The sequence below is a fragment of the Thermobia domestica genome, chromosome 17, assembly GCF_964235325.1.
Source record: "Thermobia domestica chromosome 17, izTheDome1.hap1.1, whole genome shotgun sequence".
NCBI lineage: Eukaryota > Metazoa > Arthropoda > Insecta > Zygentoma > Lepismatidae > Thermobia > Thermobia domestica.
In genome coordinates this window covers 44,878,969-44,902,318 of record NC_137470.1, presented here as the reverse complement: position 1 = coordinate 44,902,318, position 23,350 = coordinate 44,878,969, and the positions used below count along the sequence as shown (strand labels likewise).

The following is a 23,350-nucleotide window of genomic DNA, read 5'->3' as shown; positions in this document are numbered from 1 at the left end:
ATTTCTTAACTCTTTATATACTAGGGAATTTTCTCTTATATAATTTCCCTTTAGTTGAATTTCCACGGTTTTTTCTTATTGTCCGCCATTTTAGGCGTAACATGGATTAGACAAAACGAGGATCCTTTTTTTCGCCTATAATGGCGGACACAAATCTTATCATTTATCTGTCATAAAAGTGTCATAATTGGAAAGGTGAAACGAGGATTAGGCCAAACATTCGACACGTGTCGACACGTTCATGTAGGCCTAGGGTTGATTGAGGTAACAATACTAACTATTCCTAAATAAATGTATTTATGACTGCCAGAAAAGAGAGGAGGACCAATAATTTATTTATTATTCGACCTAATTTCGGTACTTCCTTGACAAGATAAAAGGATTGTGTGGTTAAAAATATTATTATGATTGCCGGCTACAAGTCATGAACTTTAAAGGTTCTTCAGAGGCATAAAATTAATCTCAGAAGAATGAAATATAAACTTTTTCTAATGCATAATATTAATCTTCACTGTAGTGGACTAGCCAGAAAAACTGATAATTTTTAACTTAATCTTGCTTTAATTAACAATTTAGTAAAATAAACGATAGCACATACTACAGTAGATAAAAGGGTGAACCCGAAAAAAGTGTACGAAGAAGTTAAATTTTCAGTTCATTTCTTAGAGAATACATCAGAAAATAACATCTTTAAAAAATTCCATGCATATATTGCAGCTATTTATTAAATATAACGTGCATTTTATATCGGTATAATGAACATTTCTTTACAACGCTACTTTATTGCAGAAACCCTCATATAAGATATTTAGTGACAAATTGTATGCATTTTTTCTTCGTCATCCTCTAGAAAATATGATTGTTAGCCAGTGAGATCGCGTGATAAATTTCAAAATGCATAAACGCATGGAATTATGAACTTTGCAAAAAATCGTAATTCTTGCAATTATTAACCTATTCTGCAATGTATATAGGAACCTATATACAAATGAAAGTGATTACGTTTGTAAGTTAAAGACTGATCTCGATCACATTTTCAACATGAATTAGTTTCGGAAATCTTTGAGTTTTACGTCCCACAGTTATGCCGGTTAGGCTAAAGGAGACGCTGATTATGAGAAATGAATGAAATGGTGGAATGAAGAAAGTGGGAGGAAACGGGAGAACCCCGAGAAAACCCACGCACACGGTGTTTGTCCACCACAAAGTTCACTTGGCGGGAGCAGGGTTTGAACCCGAGACCCCATGCACCAGAGGTGAACGCTCTACCACTGAGCCACCGCGGCCCCGAATTAGTTTCGGGCCTGGGATGGTTTTCATCATTTAACTTCGAAGACGCGACTTGGGGCTATATAAAAATGATCGTAAATAATCGATATTAGTGTCGAATCCATAGTTTTCGGGATCGCCGAGATGAACAGTGACAATTCCGTCGTCGTTTAAATCCCAATTCACCCCGCAAGTTGGGGCAGAGGGAGGAGGAGATATACAAAGAATATGACGAATATTAATGTCCAATCGATAGTTTTTGGAGTCGCTGAGATGCACAATGATACTTGCAATGCCCTTTAAATTATAATTCATACGCCATTACTACTCCTGAAGGCGGATGGTGACAGGTAAAATTCATTGTAAGTTACCGATATTAGTTTCTAATTAATCGTTTTTCGGGTCCATAAGTTGATTGGTGATAATTTTGGTGCCCTTTTATGTCAAAACTGAAACTATTCTCCCCATGCGAAGAACGGATATTCTGCTAGTTATTTACTAAATCAAACTTAGCATGCGCTAAAATCATGATTCTTCAGAATCTTTGAATATGGCAGCTGTTTTAAAGAAATATATATTTTTTCTGGCGGCGAAAGATTTAATGGAAATTAACGGAAATATCTACAGTCAGGGATGTTCGCACGAGGGAAACATGACCTCAATAGTGTCATTACAATTTTGGGGTGGGGGATTGTTTTAATTTAAAAAAAATTAAAATTGCCTCTTTTCACGCAAAGACAAAAAGAAACGTAAAATCCAGTTACCAAGTTAATTATTACATTATTGTACCCAAAAAGGGAAAATGGTTAGCCTATAGCAAATCTAAACATGCGACTTTCAGCGTGCATTGCATGCTATGCCTCACCAAGATATCAAACCGTATGATCTTCAACGGGATACAAAGGGTGGATTTCTTTTTTTAAAAATGCTTCTAGAGATAGAGAGGTCACCGAAATATAAAAATGGTATTTCGAATATCAAATTGCAAGAATACAATTGTTAGCAGGAAATCGAATTGATTCAAGTGTTTTGGTGCAAAGTAATGAACTTGTAAATCATCATCGAGAAGTAATGAAGGTTATTCTTGACTGCTGAAAATACTTAAACGAGGAAATGCTGCTAGCTTTTCGTAAGATAGACTGTATGACGGAAAATTAATGAACAGATTTCGACTCTTTGCAAACCATAACTCAGACGATGTAGTGTATTGTGAAAAGGTCATTAGACTAGACGAAAATATAGGAAGATGGGATACAACCTTTTAAGCTACCGAAACATTTTTGACCTCATAGATGTTATGAGCAAGCTCGTTGTCTCGAACCATGCGAAATGGCGTGGGGTAGTTTCATGTGACAATCGCTGGACAATGGCGTCAGTGGGACATGAGGGCAACCGCCCCCATCCCCACTCTGGATTTAAGATTTTGGGCTCAGTAAGGAAGTTTTAGAAGTCTCTTGATAAGCAAAGTCCAACAAAACAAGCTTGAGGACCTTAAACCGAATAAATACGGAGAACACACAGATAATTAAAACTGTAAAGTTGCTCAAGCCCAATTACCAAATGTTAAGCAGGCTCTTTTTAATCCTTGTGCAAAAAAGTATACAAGAGAGCAATATAGGCTTATAGCTCCTTACGGCCAATGGAAATGGATTATAACTGATCAAAATTCGTACTTATTAGGTGTAAGGACTTCCAATTTTTTATGTTGGACTTTGCTCAGCCAAAGGTTTCTATGTCCCCAAAACCTGAAATTCGGGGTAAAGGGCGGATGACCTCTAAACGAACACCCCTCTCTAGCGGCAATTATATAAAATTCTAGATTGCATCTTGCCATGTAGTTTTTCTTTCTTTCATCTCTGATTCGTAGTTATGAAAATTTGACGTAAACCCTCATGTTCGACTTGAGTTTTAGCATACATACGTTCGATTAAAGTTCTACGTCATGAAAAAAAGGAAAGTTTCATTTTTTTTAAAAAAAAAAAAAGTTATTCTCAAGCGCTTTATAGATTGGCATACATTGCAATTTATAGTTGACTGTAATATTTTGACAACCATAACAACAACAGAGATGATTATAGTAAGAAGAGAGAAAAATATAACTGTAAATTATGCTCCTTGGATTAATAATCCTGAAACATACTTTGCATATGCGTGTCAATGTTTCGTAGACTCAGTCATACCGTGTTTGTCACCGAGTATATCTGTTGGCTTGAAAGTTTCGGGGACATGAGTGAAAGTTAGTAACTCTTTCCGTCACTGATATAAAAATATCATGGTGCCGAAAAAAATGATTACGTAACAAACTATCAATATTATATTGTAAGTTAGCCATGCCTTATTGTTAAATATTATTGTTTACTTATTCAGTTATGTATTAATATTTAAATTTAAACATGATAACAGAGGTAGAGCGTTCACCTCTGCTGCATGTGATCCTTGGTTAGATACCCGCCTAAGCCAAGTGAACTATGTGGTGGACAAATAATGTTAGGGTGCGTTTTCTGTGAATTGTCCCACTTCCTCCCAATTGTTTTATTCCTCCATGTCCTACATTTCTCATACCCGTCTCCTTTAACGTAGTCAGCGTAATCGTGGGACACAGTAACCGGGTTTTACTTTAAGAAAAAGATGAAAAAAAGAATGAAAATTCAAAGAAAGGCCAAATAATACAGGTCCGTTTATGTGAATTGAGGCAAAAGTTGAAAACCTCCTTCTTTTTATTCCGCGCCTTTTTTTTTTTCCACCAACTTCACCAGCACAGCCCTTAATAGTTGACACGTGCCAGTTGACTGGGTTGCATGCAACATGCGGTCACTCAAACGGGAGACACGCCTCTTTGTTTGCTTATACAGTTTCAGAAACCCACAGGCTCGGTTCCTGTCTTCCACGAAACCAGAAAACAAAACTAAATAACATCAACAGACAACTGTCCCGCTGTGAAAACCCATACGTCATTTCTCACTCCCATACGCCAACAGCTCACTCATCCGACCCGACTAGAGCCCTCAAAATTTCTCTCAAAAGCTTTAAATGTGCGTTCATACATTAACGTAAAAGACAAAAGACAGGCAAAATAATTGTTTTATAATTCTAGTCGTTAAATTCTTAGAGTGTCTTGATTTGTTAATACTTTAAGTATATATAAGGTATTCCAATGACAATTAACACAAATTTTCTTTATAAGCAGTTAACGTACGCGCATTTGGCGTGGGAGAACTGGGTTCGATGTCGGCGGAGGCTGCTGTGGTTCGGATTCCACGTTAATCAGTAGATCCACGTCTCATATAGTCTCGCTGCTGAACGGGACGTTAAAATCAACTCAACTCAACTGACATTTTCTTTATTGTTATTGGATTTGACTGTTGGAAATATCAGTAAAAGTGTTTAATCATTATCAATTTGGACACCAGCGACATGCTGAGGTTCTCTCAGCCTTCAAAGTGTACGCGCGAAGATGCATAAATTATCAGAAATGAATTTTATTAAAACGTAGGCCAATCTTTTGACTAGAAATAGGGTAAGTTTGAATAATATGGGCACATTAAAAGCAAAATGAAAAAAAAAAAATATTTTATTGATATCAAAAGATAATTTGACAGAAACCTGAAATGTCTTGTCTAAAGTGATTTCAATATTGATTAAGTTACTTTTAAATTCCAAAGCATTACCTTGCATCAAGTTTGTCTATTCTCAGCAAGTTTGTTGCCTCGGTTCCAACAAAGGTATGCGCAGGAAGAGATCATTTAGAACACCAATGTCATACCCAAAGGAGGCGCAAGGGACCCATGATCCCACCCACCTAAACCAATGGAAGCTACTAAACACAGCTTCAATCCATTAATTCATCAAGATAGATATACAGGAAATTTATCAAGTTGGAAATTCATACCTGACTGTACAAGAACTTAGATTCGTAATAGTCTTCTTCACAGCCGAATCAAGGATTTCTTTAAACTAGACCCCAGATACAAGAAGACCCATTGAGCCGAATATACAGTCACTTCCATAAAAGCCACATCTGACCTGTAGCGAACCAACTCGAACATTTGATCAGGTTAAATGACCTGAGCCTACTTTACCTACTCTAATGGTGCAATTGGTTTAAATGGGTCGACTCACGGCTTGTTCAGCACAGAGCCAAGCTCAGAAGGACCGCTCACATGTCACGTCTACCGAGTTGGCCGGATCGAGCCGATGGCTCACTTGAGCAGAACCGAACCGAGCTAATGACTCATCCCAACAGAGCCGGTTCGAGCCATTGGCTGCTGAGTTGAGCCAGGTCGAACCAGGGGCGGATCCAGGTGGGGGGCGATCGCCCCCCAGAAGAGGAAACTTTATTATTTTATATATATAAACAAAGCCCATCCCACTGGCCTATAAATTCCCGGGAAGGAATATATTTCCATTTCTTTACTTCATCTTCCAAATTATAAGAACCGTACGACTAATTACATTATTTTAATATTTTATGATTTACTTCTAGGTTTTAAAGAATTTGAAGGTTAAAAAATTTAAAATTCTTTGACAGTACTTTATATAAGTAATAATATGATTTTTTAAGTTCAATTTCCATTTGCACTAAAAAGTAAAGTAATTGTTTAGTATTGGGGGGCCAAAAATAGCCGAAAGTAGGATGATTTACTGAAGAAATGAGTTGAAAGTAGTGTTCAAGTAGTCAAGAAAGTATCGAACACATTTTTTTTTCTTTTTAGGGCAGTAGGGGATTTGTACAAACCGTAAAGGTAAGTCGAAGTGATTTATGTGAGAAAAGAAGGTGAATTGTTGGTAACGAAGATAGAAAACAACGTGCCCTGCGGGGCTATAATCCGCCTTCACTCGCTAACGCTTGCTCGGCAATGCTCTCTAAATTTAATGTTGGTAACGTAATTTAACGTATGAAACCATAAAACAACAACATCGGAATAGAATATCGCAAAAAACTAGGAGCAAAATTTAGACAGCCAGAATTCAGGGGGGGCTAGACCCCCTGAATACGGGCCTGGAGACAACTGTAATAATATAGCTACTGTGATTAAAAAAAAAAAAACGAACTTTGAAACCATAATATAGTAATAGTAAAACTTAAAGATTTCATTTCATTTTCATTTACAGAATTATTAATATATTAAAATAAGTTTTCTGATTATTTGAAATCAGACGCTTTTCTAAAATGAACATTATGACTATCTATTCCGTGTCAATACTATAAATTATTAAGCTTTACAAAAGTAGAGGGAAAAAGGAAACCAATCGAGCATATTTTACAACTAACTTTTTATTTATTTATTTATTTTTTAATCGAAGTCTGTGCAAACCATTGAAACATTTCCAAATTACAAATGAAATTATTATTTATATACAGACAAGGTGACAAGAATTTTCACTTGCGAAAACGGGACGCATACGAATCGGCTACGGGGGGGATATCTGACTTCCAGATTGTATTTTGGGACTCAGCAGTGTTCTCAATTTACAAAATACACAAGTAAGAGTGATAACACACCGTTTCTAACTTTACGTATACCACACAACAAATAATAGTTCCCGATTGCAAATTCTGCCCAACAATTCTTTTAATTAGTTGAACACTCAGAATTCCCACTTGAGCCACGAACACACAACTCCCATTTGAAAATTCAGAAGTTCTAGACTAGACACGGCTGAACCTTGGCGACGAGAGTTGGTACGGAAGAGAGTAGAATTTGCATTGACGATTTATATTTTGAATAATAATTACGGGACACCTAGACCATTTTTATTTAAAAACGGGACATTTAGGCGTCCCGTTCGATAATCAGAAAAAACGGGACAACTGTTGGAAAAAAGGGACTGTCCCGGCTAAAACGGGACGTCTGGTCACCTTGTATACAGAATAAATTAAACAAACGATGGGGCAACTTATGGTTTAATCGAATATGATGGTGGTTGCTACGATTTAGAAGAAAGCAATTTTCTGTTGGCACTGGCATCGAAACTATTTGTGTACAAACAAGAATTTCGCATAAGCATTTACTTGACATATTATTATAGTTTACTAATAATTAAATAATTATATATTCGTGTAGAAGGAGTTCCGGTCGACCTTTGGAAAAAAATCACCTCACATATCTATCTAGTTCAATTGCACATACGCGCAGGGGCGGATCCAGAGGGGGGCGATCGGGGCGATCGCCCCCCCCCCACAAGAGGAAACTTTCTTATTTTATATATAAATAAACCCATCCATAACAAGCTTGGAGCTCTTAAAAGTAGCAGTATTACCGGCGACCGCCCCCCCCAGAAGTCCGTCCTGGATCCGCCCCTGCATACGCGTATGCTGATGAACTAAATAACTGAATGTGTTTCAAACACTGAAGTAGCAACACTGAAGGCAAAAATTATGGAATAGAGACCATGGCGACATCTCATGAGAAGTAGGTAAACTAGAACTGGGACTGTGTAAGTCTGGCTGAGTCGCGTTATATGTGGATGGTAGCGACATTCAACGGCGTAGCAGATTATTGTAAGGATTAGCGTTGTCTTGACGCAAACCATTTCTGAAAGTGTCCACTTCATTGCACATTCAAATAATTTAGATGGTACTGGCACTCTGCGTCTAGGAGACCCTCTCCCAAGCGGCTTGTTGCTAAAGTAAGGGCGATCATTTCAATTCACAATGGCAGGTGAGGCGTATGTTAAGTTGGAATTGATGTGCAAAGAAGAAATTCCTTATGACTTACCGCAGGAAGATCCACTCGAAGGGAAAGGGTGCACATACGAACTGATGACTGACAACAAAGAGTTAATATTATCTACCACGGAAGGAGAGGAAGCAATGGACAAGGATACAGATATGTGTTCTTTGAATGTGAAACTAAACGTTGATAGTGTGAAATCAGAATTTGTAGTAGAAGAAGGGACTGCTTTTGAAAGTAATACAGAAACTCTAAGAAAAATAGTGGTTCAAAAGGCTTGCGCGTCGTACTCTGACGACTCCCAAAAATTAACAACAAAAAGTTTAAATTCAGTTCAGCCGGAAGGGTAATGTTCATTTTTTCATATACTAATTGGCTCAGATTGAAAATACGGTTACATGGGTTAAAAGCAATACTCCCCGAGAAATATTTAGGTATGGGATATATCTCGAACGTAAGTTATTAACGTACAATTTGGAAATAGCATGGCACACATAGACTAGCTGTATACCAAATAAAAAATATTAGTAAGATTGATACCACTCATTCAAATCGTATGTACCGTAGTTCATATCTTGATAAAATAATTATTTCTGTATTAGGCCTATTGATTACACATTTCTCACTAATTGTTGCACATATTTAAAATATGGGCTCGACGATATTGTTTTATTTATATAGAGACTTCCGTAAAATAACAAATCGCGAGAATGGTATTTATCCTAAAATTTTCCAAATTTAAACGTGGAATGTATTATATTGAAACAAAAATTATGGACGTTTGTGATTTTACTTAGGATTTAGCTCAAATGGGTCTAGCCTATTTTTTTCGGAGGGCTTCGAAAGACATTAGCGAAATAGAAGATAAAGAATATTTTAACCAACAATGTATGTTCATTAATTGTAGAGGTCCATACATCAATCCATTTCATAGCTGCTGTCATTTCTTTCAAGGAAGTCGACTTTTTACATCCCCAGGAATCATTTTTAGGGTATGAACCTCGATTTCTCAATATAGGATAACTTTAGGGGCTTAGTGAACGTACATGATATATGAATTATTGTACAAACAACGCTAACCAGCATGTGCTAGATGGCCGTTAAAAATAAGATTGCTATGCAGATTAGGGCATTACGAAGAATGTTGGTAAACGGGAATAGCTAAAAATATTGTATTTAGGATAAACTTACATGTCTTACGTGTTGAATGTGTTCTTCTACGTTCCTAAGTACTTTATAGGTAACATCCTGAAATGCACATCCTGAAATGCTTGCTTTGCTTGTATATTTGTGTTCCAAAGTAACACAATACATTAGGGACGTAATTTCTTAATTATATGGATTCCTTCGTTCCCAAACATTTTTATAGTTCCGTGTCATGAATTGCCACATTCAATTTTGACACTTCATTTCGCTTAGTGGTTACTAGCTACCGTAACATGGGGTTACTTTGCACATTGGGCATTACTTCCCACAAAATATGTAAAGAGTTTCACAGTCCTCTGTCGGTAAAACCATGAACTGTAAACAGGAAGCTTCAACTACTCTGTAAGATAAAACATGTAACTGTATTTTGGCTATAAAGTTGGGGTTTACCATCAGTTCTAATTACCGGGAGGGTTTGTTCCTGTACTGGTACGGAAAGCAGTCACTATAAAGACCGACAAATTTTAAAAGAATTTCCGTCAAAGTTTAGTTAGTTTCGTAGAATACTAGTGTGCATAATGGGACTTCGATGTAATTATTGAAATTGAAATGTGAAACGTTTCATAGGTAGGGTTACTTTGCACAACATACACAAAAGTATGTTGAATATACGTTTCTGTGCAATGTTTTCCCTTCAGTATTTATACGCTTTACTTTCTACATAAAACTACATGCATTTTATTAATATTGATATTAGAATGATGGTACGGGTATCAGTACTTAGTTTGAATTACTGATATTTATAAAGAAAATTATGTATTTCTGGTACCGACTCAGGAACCATATTCTAATAGTTTAGCATATGTCCCACGAAAGTGCCAACTCTCGAAGAGAAAAAGTGATCCTCGTGAACTGATTTGATTTGGTTATTCCTGTTGTCCAAGAATATCATTCGAACCGTAATCAGTTTAAGATTTACGGGGTTTGTAACTTTCAGGCTGAAGCCAATCCACAAATGCATGATTCTTTTTGTTTAAAAAAAGGCTAGTCCTTAATTAGGCTCAAACAGTAAATTTAATCGGTTCTTATCGGTTCAGTCACTTGCTGAAACTGTTTCTGCCTGAGTCATTTGTTGGAACTGTTCGTGCCTTTTGTTTGACGTCTTTTTTGAAAGATTGTTGGTAGTTAATATTTTTCTCACTAGTTGTCTCTGTACAGTCATATGGTAGTTTGTTACTGTGACGTCACATGTTCTGTCTACTTGTATGTGTAAAATGCGGTGAGCGCGTACTTGAATTTTGGTTTCATGGCGACGATCGAGTTAGCAAATGCGATTGAGAAACCGTTTGATGAATTTAATACAAAGAATTTGAACTTCTCGTTTTTAAATATGTTTGTATTAGATTCGGATATTAACTCATATCGTTTTGGAGCACTGTGTAGTTTAATTGAGATAGAGAAAATCTGTCGTGGTTGTGGTCGAAGGCTGAAGATATTTCCGACGTATGGTAAAAGTGGGCGTTTATTGGTTATTTTTGTTTGTAATAATAACAAGTTTTCTCGCTTTAAGAAATTGACGTCTGTGCTTAAAGGAACATTTTTAGTAATGTGAACTTGAGTATTGCACGAGTGTTCTTGCTATCTTATTTCTTCCTCAAGCAGCAATTATGAGTTCTTTATTCATGATTGTTCTGGTATAGCGAAACGGTGAGTGCTTTAGTTTTTTGATTGATATTACTTTATTCTTGATTTTTTTTTTTCGATTTGAGTATTTGGCAAAGTATTTGTTTTGCTGCTGGTCGTTCCATTATGTTGGTGATATGTAATTTATTTTTCCTCGTCATGCTAAACTGATTTATAATTGGTGATCAGCTTTTTTTTTTAATTCTTCCTTATTACCTTAGCTTTAGAGTAGTGGTTTCACTAAATAATGTTTTTTGGGAATGTTTTATGGAAATTGAGTGGGGGTTGGGGAGCGGTAGCCCCCATTTAGATATCAATATTGATAGTGCTTCTCCTGGATTGATTAGGAATAGTGTTTAGTAACATTTTGGCCCTTGTTCTTATAGCATAAATCTTAACATTGTACATTACGTTGACTCGGAAAGTAATTGTAACCGATTCATTTGATCCGGTTCCGGGAACAATTTAGCAATGATACCTAAACTGCTCCGGTAACCGGATCACATTAATCTGTTGCAGTCACTGTTTGAGTGAAAGTAAAATTTGTTTAAAAATCTATTGTTAGTGATTCTTACGTGTACAAGCTTCAAGCCCACTCCTAAAAGTTTAGTGATTTCTTAAAAAAAAAAAAAAAAAAAAAAAAAAGCGAAAGCCATGTCAAACTACTTTTCTGGATACGCCACTGTGCATAATATGTTTTCTAACAAGAAATTCCTTCCGGCATCTACCTAAATAGGAAATTTACCTAAATTTAAAACACAGGTGGCTCCAGTAGTAATAATTTCCTATCTAAGCGTTATTTTGGACCGGTGCAAAGTAACCGCGAGTAGAGCTGAAATGCTTTCTCCGAGTTTTACGTTTTTATATGACTTTAGAGCGATACACATTTCAATATCAACTACTCACTCACTCGAAGTCTCACTATACATGGTAGTATTTTACGAAACTAATTTAACTTTGACGGAAATTCTTATAGATGATACCTTTCAAATTTTGTCAGCCTTTACTGTGACGGCTTTCAATACGTCTAAAGAACGAACTTTCCCGGTAATTGAAACTGAATTTAACCGCCAACACTATAGCCAAAATGCAGTTACATGTTCTATATTATGGTGGCAATTGAAACTTCCTCTTTACTGTTCACGGTTTTCCCAACAGAAAACTGTGAAACTCTTTTCAAACTTTGTGCAAAGTAACGCCCAATGTTTAAAGTAACCCCGTCTTATGGTACTTCAAAGTAGTTTTATGTTAGACGTCATAGTTTTGAATAAACATTAGTTTATATATCATTATTTTTTTTTTACCTAAACTAGGGAAAAGGAAGTGCTAAGATGTTATTAATTTACTCTTTCTGTCTCTCTGTCATCACGTTAGGAGAATGAAGCTCGATTCGTATACTAATTTATAACAGCAAGTTAATATGCACTTCTGACTAACATTATGGAGAAGGATACTATAGATGTGAAAGACCCCAAAATATTAGGAAGGGTAGAGATGAGAAAATGATCAATCAGTATCGAATCCATAGTCTTCTGGCGCAGTAGGTGTTGCACATTTGTATTTATTTTGTTTATTTTTGTTAATAATAGTTATTATTACAATTATGATAAGGAATGGCAAATATACCGGGAATAGTCATTGCAGTCGCAAGAATGTTGCTGTTTTTATTCATTCTCATCAATTTCTTATTTCAGAATTCTTTGTATATGCATTTTTTTCCTGAAGCTAGTGCTATTTCTCTTGGCACCTCGTAAAATACAAATTTGTACAGTATTATAATAAGAATTTTTACCTAAATACTGCGCAAAAGATTCGTATTGTGTAGCATTTATTTAACATAGCACACAAAAGATATAACTGAAAAATATATATTAATACTCATAACATATTGAGTAATGGAAGACAATGCATAATGATTCGAATGATGTATAAAAATATTTATAACATTTATTAAAACATTTACCACTTGAAATCGAAAGTGGCATCAATAATCACTACAGTTGGAAACACGTCCCAAATAATTAAAAAAGTAAGAAATTGTTTGTGATTCATATCTAGTCCCATTCGTTCTGTAAGATCCTCGAAAATTTTAAGTCATTTCACTTTTCTTTTAAATGGTGTGATTTCAAATTATAACCCCTACGGTGAAAAGCTGAACGCACACCATTTTAGATCCAAATTCAAAACATGTTGCAAATAAAACGATTCGGCATATTTTTATAGCTCTTACCTAGGATATTCTCATCCTTTCCCAGATGGTAGAAAATAACTAATTATTTGACTCATCGGATAGCGATAACGTGATCTGAAGTGAAACACTTCCATCTCAGTTCCTGAGAGCGCGTAAATGAAGGTCAAAATTTCGAATAGGTAAAGAATAGAAGAAATGGATTATTTTAATTTTAGTTTCTGTTATGTACGGTCATACTTGTATCTTTTATATTGTATCATATAGCAACAAATGTGTTTCCCTCAGTTATTACGGATAAAACAATTTCAAATTACATCCTTTGTGTTGAGAAGCGGAAAAACTGTTATTACCAACCACAAGTTTGATAATATTTGAAGAATAAGGATTGGAAATATTTTCCTAACTTGTTCCGGATTTGTACCTTTTACTTGCAACTATTCTACAACCAACTTTACGGAATATTTTTTTTTTTTTTTCATTTTTAGTGGTTAAGTGTATAAAATTAGGAGTTTGTGGTTTCTACAATTTAGAAATTTGTATGAATATCCCTAGCTGGAAACTACAAAGAAAGTTTCAGTTCGTTCTATTTCAAGCGTTTTCCAATTGAATTTTTTTTTTTTTTTTTTTTTTTTTGCTCTGCTCTGAGCCTATCGTAGAAGTATATATTTGACATCCTGATATTCCTAGTAGAAGAGGCAAGTAACTCGTGAGTATTTCTTTTAATGAAGAAGGAATGTCCGTACTGACAAACAATAAAATAAATTTTGATCGTAGCATTGAACATTTTTCAAACTTGGTTATCAGAACGGCTCCTACTCCGCGGATGGTATAATTTGGGATCGTTTCATTTGTTTTAGGCGAGTGAAATGAATATAGATCTTATTTGAGAATAGAGAAATGTAAGAATATCCCAGGTCCAAAACATTAAAAAAAAAAAAAATCCAACCATCTCTTTGAAACATGTTTCGAACTTTAACAGCTATTGGCATTTATTTTCCTTCTAACAGCAGAGGATGTAATTTGAGATCACGTCTTTCTTATTAGGTGAGTGAAATAATTTTTTTTTACTCTGCTTCTAGATTTTAGACAGAAGTGTAAATGGCCACAGATACAAGTCCCGCAGGATTTTATATTTTTTATTTAAGAAAAGCTTTGGAATAGAAGATTAAGAATAGATTTATCATTACAAAATAACTATGCGAAATACCCTTTTTGACAAAATATAATCTTAATATCTTTATAAAATGTGCCCGACGTTGGTTTCTTCTTTTTGGATTTCCCTTAAAGGGGTGGTCATTGTGACCACAAATCGATTTGTAAGTAACGTTAGTTCAATTTTTGTTATGGGGCAGCAGCATTTTATCAGATAATGTTCTCGTTGTATTTTTGAAAGGGGTATTTTATAAAGGATTTTCGTTCTTCTATATAGAACTCCTGTAGGCTGACATCGTCATTATTATTTAAATTCATTTCAGAGTGATGTTAAGTCAAATTTCATTGTGGGTTAATGAGATGTACTCATAAAATGCCAGCGAAGCATGATTTATCTATTAATAAATTAGTCCTGTACAGTCCAGATTAAGAATATTATCGCAAATACGATATTATGAAGTACATCCCGCCTTTTGAACAAAATTTCTTAGTAGCATAGAAAACTACATCGTCTAAGCTGTTTTTCATTCTCGTATCCAGGTTCAAATTAGGAAAGCACGATGATGGCTATGAATCCAAGGTTTTATGAGAGAAATATGGAAACTGTTTTAAGAAAAACTATTGTCCACTTTTGTTATATTTCTTACACGGGGAATATATTCTATGATCCAATCGAAAGTGCAGGAACGTGAGAGTACAAGGAATCAAGACTGACGAAAAGGTTATGGAGCTAATGGTTTATAGTTTACTTGTGTATCAGTTTTTCAATGTATTTTGTGTTTCGACGTATTCTTCGCTTTCATTAATTTGCCCCTTTGGTCAATTTTCAATTTTTTTCACACTATTTTCGATTGAATACCACCAAGATATGAGTTTTTTTTATCATTTTGTCAGTTCTTGTGTATATTGATAGCATTTACCATTTTTCATACTGCCTTTTTGTACAGGTCCATATTTTTGCACTTGAAGCTGTAAACGCTGAGCTATTTCATATAGAAAAAATAACTTCACGAGTGAAGCCTTAAAAATTAAAGTTAGATTTTACATTTCCATTAAAATTGACGTTTGTTCGATTAGCACTGGCTGATGGCTCAAACCACATAGGATACAGGCTTGGGTGTCGTTTTAAAGCTGATCAACAGTTGTGTGTGGAGTATTATTACAAACTATCCTCTCAGACCGTTTAAATGCTCAAAATTATAAGTTTCGAAACCACATAATTTTATTCCGTTACATTCAATAAAACATCTACATCAAAGATAAGTTGAGGACCTTGGAGGTCAAGGGAACTGACTTGTGAAGTAGGTATATGTATGCCTAGGAAATTGACTTTCCATAGTAAAATATATAAGTTGGGAGGAGAACCACGACGCAATTCACTCATTGGCAGACCCTCGAGTGCAGTGCGATGTGGTTCTCTTAGTTTGCATATTGTGTTCCGGAGAGTAGTTTTCCGAATATAAATAAACGTTATTGGAAACGTCATGTATAACTTAGATCCCTTTTATTATGGGACCTCAATTGAGCTGCCTGAAAACATTGAACTATATGAATTTTCGAACTATCAGTAACCAGATTAAACTTTGTAGTTTCTCATAATTTGTGATAAATTATCACTTTTGGAAACAGTGGTGGATAAACTCACATGAAAAGGTGATGTAACAGTGTGCCAATCTACCTTTCTTGTCGTTTCTGACATCCTGTTTTTTACTCATACTTGTTGACAGGTCGAAAATGGAGTTATGATAATTCACTTTGGTTTCCGACAGCTTGGTTACTATTAATGCACTGCAACTATATATATATATATAATGTGGCAGTGCATCATTATATATATATATATATATATATATATATATATATATATATATATATATATATAGCATTTAACTGTTATTACTTTGATCTGGTTACGTGACAAGAAGCAAGGACATTCTTACCTTATATCAGAAATCTTTTCAATTCTGCATTATCATGACAGAGTTTATTAATTAAGATATCTTTATTCACTTTATTTAGTATATCCCTTTCATACTGTATTAACATAAACGATTCAAGGTTGTCTTGCCCGAAGTTCGCCCTTAATCTTTATTTAATAATATTGAGTTTCAAAAACGCTCGTTTGTTTTTTTTTTTTTTTTTTTTTTTTTTTTACTTGTGAAAGAGGGATACTAAGGGGGAACTTGTACATTTTAAATAGGAATGTATAATATAAGGTGTACATTATGAATTACTTCCACTTTTTTGTACCTAGTTTCGGCAAAGGTGCTACTTAAAATTGCACAATCTGTTGTTAAAAAGAAGAAAAATATACAGAAGATATGTTGATTTTAGATAGATATATTTAGTATATCCCTTTCATACTGTATTAACATAAACGATTCAAGATTGTCTTGCCCGAGGTTCGCCCTTAATCTTTATTTAATAATATTGATTTTCAAAAACACTTGTTTACTTTTTTTTTTAATTGTGTAAGAGTGATACTAAGGTGGAACTTGTACATTTTAAAGAGGAATGTATAATTAAGGCGTACATGTGATATTGATATATGATTTTGAACGCACACGTGAGGCAAGACTTGCAAGCTTACTTTGTTTTCCTACATCCCTGGTTCAATATTGCCTCACCATGCTTCCTCTTCATACTCACTACTTATATATCCAATATCATATTCACTCACAACATCTCCTTGCGATGACTTGGACTAAATATCTGCATACAATTTGAGTTCTTCGATTGGTTTCCCTTTATCTATGCCACAGATTTTGTTCATTACATTTGAGGGTAGTTCGTCTTTTAAATCAGAATTCCGCCTTGAATCGAAACACACAAATTCTCAGTAAACATTTTCGTGTTTCGAAAACCGATTAGTCACACTTTCAATGATTTTGTTAAGGACATCACTGAACACATAATCACTGAATCAGAACTTTTCTCTTCTGTATCCCTGATTTCATGACATGCCAATTCAGATGATGCAGCGATATTGCATATTTGTTAATTACTTCCATTTTTTGTACCTATTTTGGGCAAAGGTGCTACTTAAAATTGCACAATCTGTTGTTAAAAAGAAGAAAAAATATATAGAAGATATGTGGATTTTAGATAGATAATCTGTAATTGTGGTTACAGTAATACCATTAGATTTTTTTGCTTCGGTTTCCTATGGCAACTGGTAGCTATTAATGGAGATTACAGAATAAAAAGCAGTTGTGAATGCGATGCGTCTAATTTGAAAGTTATGCAATCACTAGTTATTGCAAATATACCTATAAATGGAGAGTGCTTGATTGTGGTGACTTATCTTAGTATTCGAACTGATTTAATGTGACAAAAATTCGTTATTTTAATTATAACGTTACAATCACACGATTACATTCTGTAGAAATAAAAATTTTACACTATCGCAGGGAAAGGTAGGCACATTTTATATGATTTGATCACAACAAAACGCTTGTCCCCTCCGTGATTCTTCGGAACCTACCCCTCTCCAACTCCCTACTACCTTTACAACCTGCCGCTACGCGCTACACCCAATCTGTTACGCTCCTTGTTGCTACTCTTTGAAGCAAATGCAGAGTAGGAGAATTAATTCTGTCATACCTGTAGTTTCGTGTGCAGAAGGTACATACTTGTGGGTCATGGTGAGTGGTGGTTCGTAGTGGGTCATGGTGGTGGTGGGTCGCAGTGGGTCGCGTGCTGTTGACCCACGATCGACTGACTCAATGACCTACTCCAACTGTGGCTCTCCAGTTACTCAAATTTAAACGTAAGTTTTCCGCTAATATTTTGTGTAGAAAATATTCTATTGTAAGATTTCAGGACAATAAGTGTAATAAAAATAACAATATAATTGACCACTTATGCTTATAATAAACTAACTTGTGGAGTTTGCAGATGTAATTATGAAAGGTTTGCTACAAAAATATTTACAAAGACCATAATTCAGTAACATCTGAAATACAAAGTAACAAAATGATGCATAAGGTTCTGACTACAGAGCAGTGGTTACTTAAAGAGTGGCATACACTATTTCGAGAATGGAGGTAAGACGAGAAATGTTTACGATACTTTTTGTCTCCTCTCGATTCTCATCTTCAAATCATGATGATAGTCCGAGTTAGCCTTGTCCCGTCTCGAATGAAAATGTTAAGTCTCATCCCGATTTTGTTTGTTTTGTTTTAGAATCGAGATGAGAAATTCGTCTTTTCGTGGGCAAGATTACACAAAGCCGAAATATTTTTTATATGCCTAATATCACGTTTCTGCTATTAATGGTATGACCTGAGCGATAATAAGTTTTTAATTTTTAAATATTCTTCGAGATAATTATTCTTATCACTAGTATTATTCCTGAAAATTTGAGGGTTCAAGTGTTGAAACAAAAGAGTATTCAGATATTTGAATGTAATAAAGCGTGTGTTATCGCCGATCAATCACCATCAAAATTTCTAAAGCAAAAAAAAAAAAAAAAAAAAAAAAAAAGCTCGACGTGTATTTGATCGAAGAACCTCCAGATTACTGGTCAAGCGCGTAGACCCCTGAACCACGATCACTACCCTGTAAATGATTCGTCTTTAGTCTGGTTACGTTAAGTTTCTCTGGCAGACCTTTTATGATGATATAAGTGAATGATTTTCGGAAGAGTTTATATTGATAAATTCAGTTGTTCTTAAACCTTTGGTTCGCAAGTTTTTTTTTTCTCCACATGTAACAACAGATGAGACAGATTTAATTCTCATACTGTGCATTTGTTTCAAATCAGCCGCCATTGCCTTGTCAAAGACTTATGGCCGCCACGATATAAATGATTGTTCAATTTGATAAAATGAAACAAACTACAGCCTCTTATTTTGAGAATACAGAGATATGGAGACTTCTCTGTGGTACTCCATTTCATATTTCTACAATATTTCATGCAATAAAACAAATTAAGCGTAATTTTATCATGAAAGATAGCGAACGATCATTTTTTTTTTTTTTTTTTTTTGCTACTTAATCATTATCTCCACTCACATTTCCTTGTTTGTTGAATTTGTTACAGGGGCGATAACGTATTATCTTTGCACGCAGAAGACAATAAGTTTATTACATTAAAGGAAGCCATTTCTCATTCAGATGATGAATCTCATACTTCGATGCAGTTTGGAAAAGGTTTTCATCTATCACGTTTGTCACGACATATGCTGACACAGGCAAGTACAGAGCGTAATACGTCTCAAAAGAGTGATAAACTTTTTAGTCCAAGTTCAACTTTGTCAAGCGGTAGGTTAGTTCATACGGGTGAGAAATCCCACATTTGCAGAGTATGTGGAGAGGAATTTAGTGTATGTTCAAGTTTGGCTAGGCACATGTTAATTCATACAGGAGCAAAGTTACATACATGCGAAGACTGTGTTAAGGCATTTAAACGATGGTCAAGTTTGGCAACACATATGTTGATCCACACAGGAGAGAAATCTCGTACATGTCAAGAGTGTGGTAAAGCATTTAACCGACGTTCACATTTGGCTACACACATGTTAATCCACACAGGAGATAAACCAAACTCATGCCAAGAGTGTGGCGAGGCATTTAATCAACGTTCAAGTTTGGCTACACACATGTTAATCCACACAGGAGAGAAACCTCATACATGTCAAGAGTGTGGTAAGGCATTTAATCGACGTTCAAATTTGGTTAGACACATGTTAATCCACACCGGAGAAAAACCTCACACATGCCAAGAGTGTGGCAAGGCATTTAATCAACGTTCGAGTTTGGCTACACACACGTTAATCCACACAGGAGATAAACCGAACACATGCCAAGAGTGTGGTAAGGCATTTAATCAACGTTCCATTTTAGCAACACACATGTTAATCCACACAGGAGAAAAGCCTCACATATGCCTAGAGTGTGATAAGGCATTTAGTGGACGCTCAAATTTGCTTAAACACATGCTAATCCACACAGAAGATAAAGCAAAGACATGCCAAGAGTGTGGTAAGAGATTTAGTCAACGTTCAAATTTGGTTAGACACATGCTAATCCACACCAAAGAAAAACCTCACACATGTCATGAGTGTGGTAAGGCATTTAGTCGACGTTCACATTTGGCTACACACATGTTAATCCACACAGGAGATAAACCAAACACATGCCAAGAGTGTGGTAAGGCATTTAATCAACGTTCCATTTTAGCAACACACATGTTAATCCACACAGGAGAAAAGCGTCACAGATGCCTAGAGTGTGATAAGGCATTTAGTCGACGCTCAGATTTGGTTAGACACATGTTAATCCACACCGAAGAAAAACCTCACTTATGCCAAGAGTGTGGTAAGGCTTTTAATCGACGTTCAAATTTGGCTACACACATGTTAATCCACACAGGAGAAAAAGCTCTCATATGCGTAGAGTGTCGTAAGGCATTTAGTCTTCGTTCAAATTTGGTTAAACACATGTTAATCCACACAGGAAAAAAAAACTCACAAATGCCTAGAGTGCGATAAGGCATTTAATCGACGTTCAAGTTTGGCTACACACATGTCAATCCACACATGAGAATAACCTCACAAATGCCAAGAGTGTGGTAAGGCATTGAATCAACGTTCCAGTTTAGCAACACACATTATTACTATTATTACGAAAGAAGCAGCGATTAAGTCACCAAACTACAATTTTTACCTCATGGTTTTATGTAAAGGAAATAACATTTTTAAAGAATTCTACGTTCTTCTGTAACTGTTGTATCTGAATCCAATAAGTTACCTACTGTTCTTATAAATTCAATTAAGTGATGGTAAAGTAATATCTGATCTCCAGATATTCATACAGTATATATTGATCAAAGAATCCGATTGTTCGTATTCTCTCTGATTTTATTTGAATAAGAAATTAGAACGAAAGTGCTCTTTACTAGTTGAAGGTACCTCCCCTATATTCGCTTTATATGACTAGGAAAACGAGAAGTCAAAATCAGTCCACGGACTTACAGATTTGATGCCAGTAGCGTCAGCCTTTGTTTAGCTCTTAGGCTGACCGCACATTGACTAGAGGACGGGACAGCCGAACCGAGGCACAATAATACGAGCGATGCAAGAACAACACCACGTATCACGTATTCACTCTAGGACGTGCTAGATAAAGGCCTATTCGACGTTGTGGTTGAGATACCCATGCTTCTTTCTCTTCATTTTTTCCTGCCTCCCTCTATCTTGGTATGGCTGTCTTGCCTCTGGCGAATGTGTGGCCGGCCTTAGATTATGTTTGTACCTAGGTATCCACAAACATCCTAAGTGTGCCATAGGTATATTGCGAGCCCCGTTATGGATCATATAACGGGGCCTACTTAATTTCGAAATTTTGATTTCAAAAATGGTTAATCAGGCTGCAACTAAGACGGAATATGCTGTTAATGTTTGATGAAACAAGTGTATTATCAATCCACAAAAAGGTTATGTAATGAAAAAGCACTAAGAAATGTGAACTGATTGAACCTGGTATGCTGTATTAGTTTTTGTCAAAAATGGTTGAAGGTTTACTACTTTTTTTTACAAAATATTTTAATCTGCATGAAAATTAGCATAGTAATATGTATCACTACTCTAGTCAATAATGTGTTATATGTCGCATTATGTACGCAGGTAGGTAGCGTGCCATAGCGTGTGTCAAATTACCAATAGAACATTAATATTCCCTTTTGTACTCAAAATAGTCTAATCGGTGGTAAACGATGTCGATACTGTTAATGCGTCATTCAATTTTGTAGTTCTCATCCAGGGCTTGGAGCCGGCAATGGCGGAGTTAAAAGGATTTTTACAACCAGTGTTTTAAGAAAATAACACAATTTAACAAGTCTGGTTTACGCAGAACTTAATCTCAGGCCAGCGACCATCATCATCATTATACTCTCATAAATGAATAAAGCATAATATCATTAGCATCAATAGCGGTGAGTGAGAATTTGTTTAAGAAATCGCGTAGTGAATAACCAGATGCGCGACATGCTAGATATAGAAAACAGTAATGTCCACAAAATTGAGATAAATCACCTTGAATACGTCTATTATTCCATGTATAATACAGACAGTTTCGTTCTAAAAACCTTATATGATGTTGTATATAGGGAGGTATACCATAGCTATCGAAATACTCTCCCACACACATATTAGATATATAAACAGTAACCCAATGTTCTCTAGGCTTATCACTAGAACCAGCGTTTATAACTATGCCGGCTGGAAATGTATGAATAAACAGCGGTAGCTCATCTGCAGCATACACACAAATAAAATGATCTTTTGGCAAATTATGCTGTAGTGCCTCATTAAGTTCAATTGTATTTAACATTTTTTTAAAAATTAATTAATAGAAATTCTTCTCTGGAAATCAATTTCTAATTCTGAAGGGAATTCACCATAAATAATTGCTGTTACAGGAGATGACAGTGCTTGTTTTAAATGAACCTCTAAACGTACACTTCCTTGCCGTTGTGGACTAGTATGAAATGCAGCACTAGCGCTAGAATCGGGAGTTAATTCAAACACCAGAGAGTATAACCATTAGGATATTCGGCAAGTCAAATATCATTACCTTGATTAGAATAATAAATACCTGAACCTGTAAATAACGTAGAATATGCTTGTATATATAGCTTATTATCAAAATCAGGTTGTAGTGGTTTGGATGGTACAGGCGTTCCATGAACATACAGTGTAAAAAGCAACATACTAAAATGTTGAGAATGGAATGGATTTGTTTGATAAGTACCATTGAAAGCAGCATTAGTAACAAAACCAATAATAATACATTTAGGCACTATGCCTGAAAACAGATCTGGAAGTGTACTATCCATAATTCCTTCTGGTAAAGTTTCTGTCTTCATCTGCACTTTTGTTAGAGGATATTTTATTCTAAATTTAGGATTTTGTAATTCTTTATTTTGTGCTATTTTAACTGCTGGTGATACATCAACCTTTTTCACAAGCAATGTTGCATCTGTAATTAAAACCTTTCCATCAGCATCTGCGTCACCCATTAGACAAAATGTAGGTTTAGCTGGAATTAGTTTAATACGCAGTTGTATACCATTCAGAAAAAAAAATATTATCCTGATTAAATATATCAGCATGAATATAACCCAATAATTCAAATCACTGACTTAAAGTAGTGAGAATAGAACGTTGTTTAAATCCTTAATTACCATCGGCCACACTGTCCATATGACCTGGAGTATCTTTAAACCACACTG

The 23,350-nt window shown here is 35.3% G+C and overlaps 1 protein-coding gene across 1 annotated transcript; it reads left to right on the top strand.

Moving 5' to 3' along the window:
* Positions 1-7,694: 7,694 nt before the first annotated feature.
* Positions 7,695-20,841, top strand: LOC145674524 (uncharacterized). Its single transcript, XM_081744680.1, has 2 exons — positions 7,695-8,289; positions 19,160-20,841. Exons 1-2 carry the CDS (start codon positions 7,925-7,927, stop codon positions 20,607-20,609), a joined length of 1,815 nt encoding a protein of 604 aa, XP_081600806.1. The 5' UTR covers positions 7,695-7,924; the 3' UTR covers positions 20,610-20,841.
* The last annotated feature ends 2,509 nt before the right edge of the window (positions 20,842-23,350 follow it).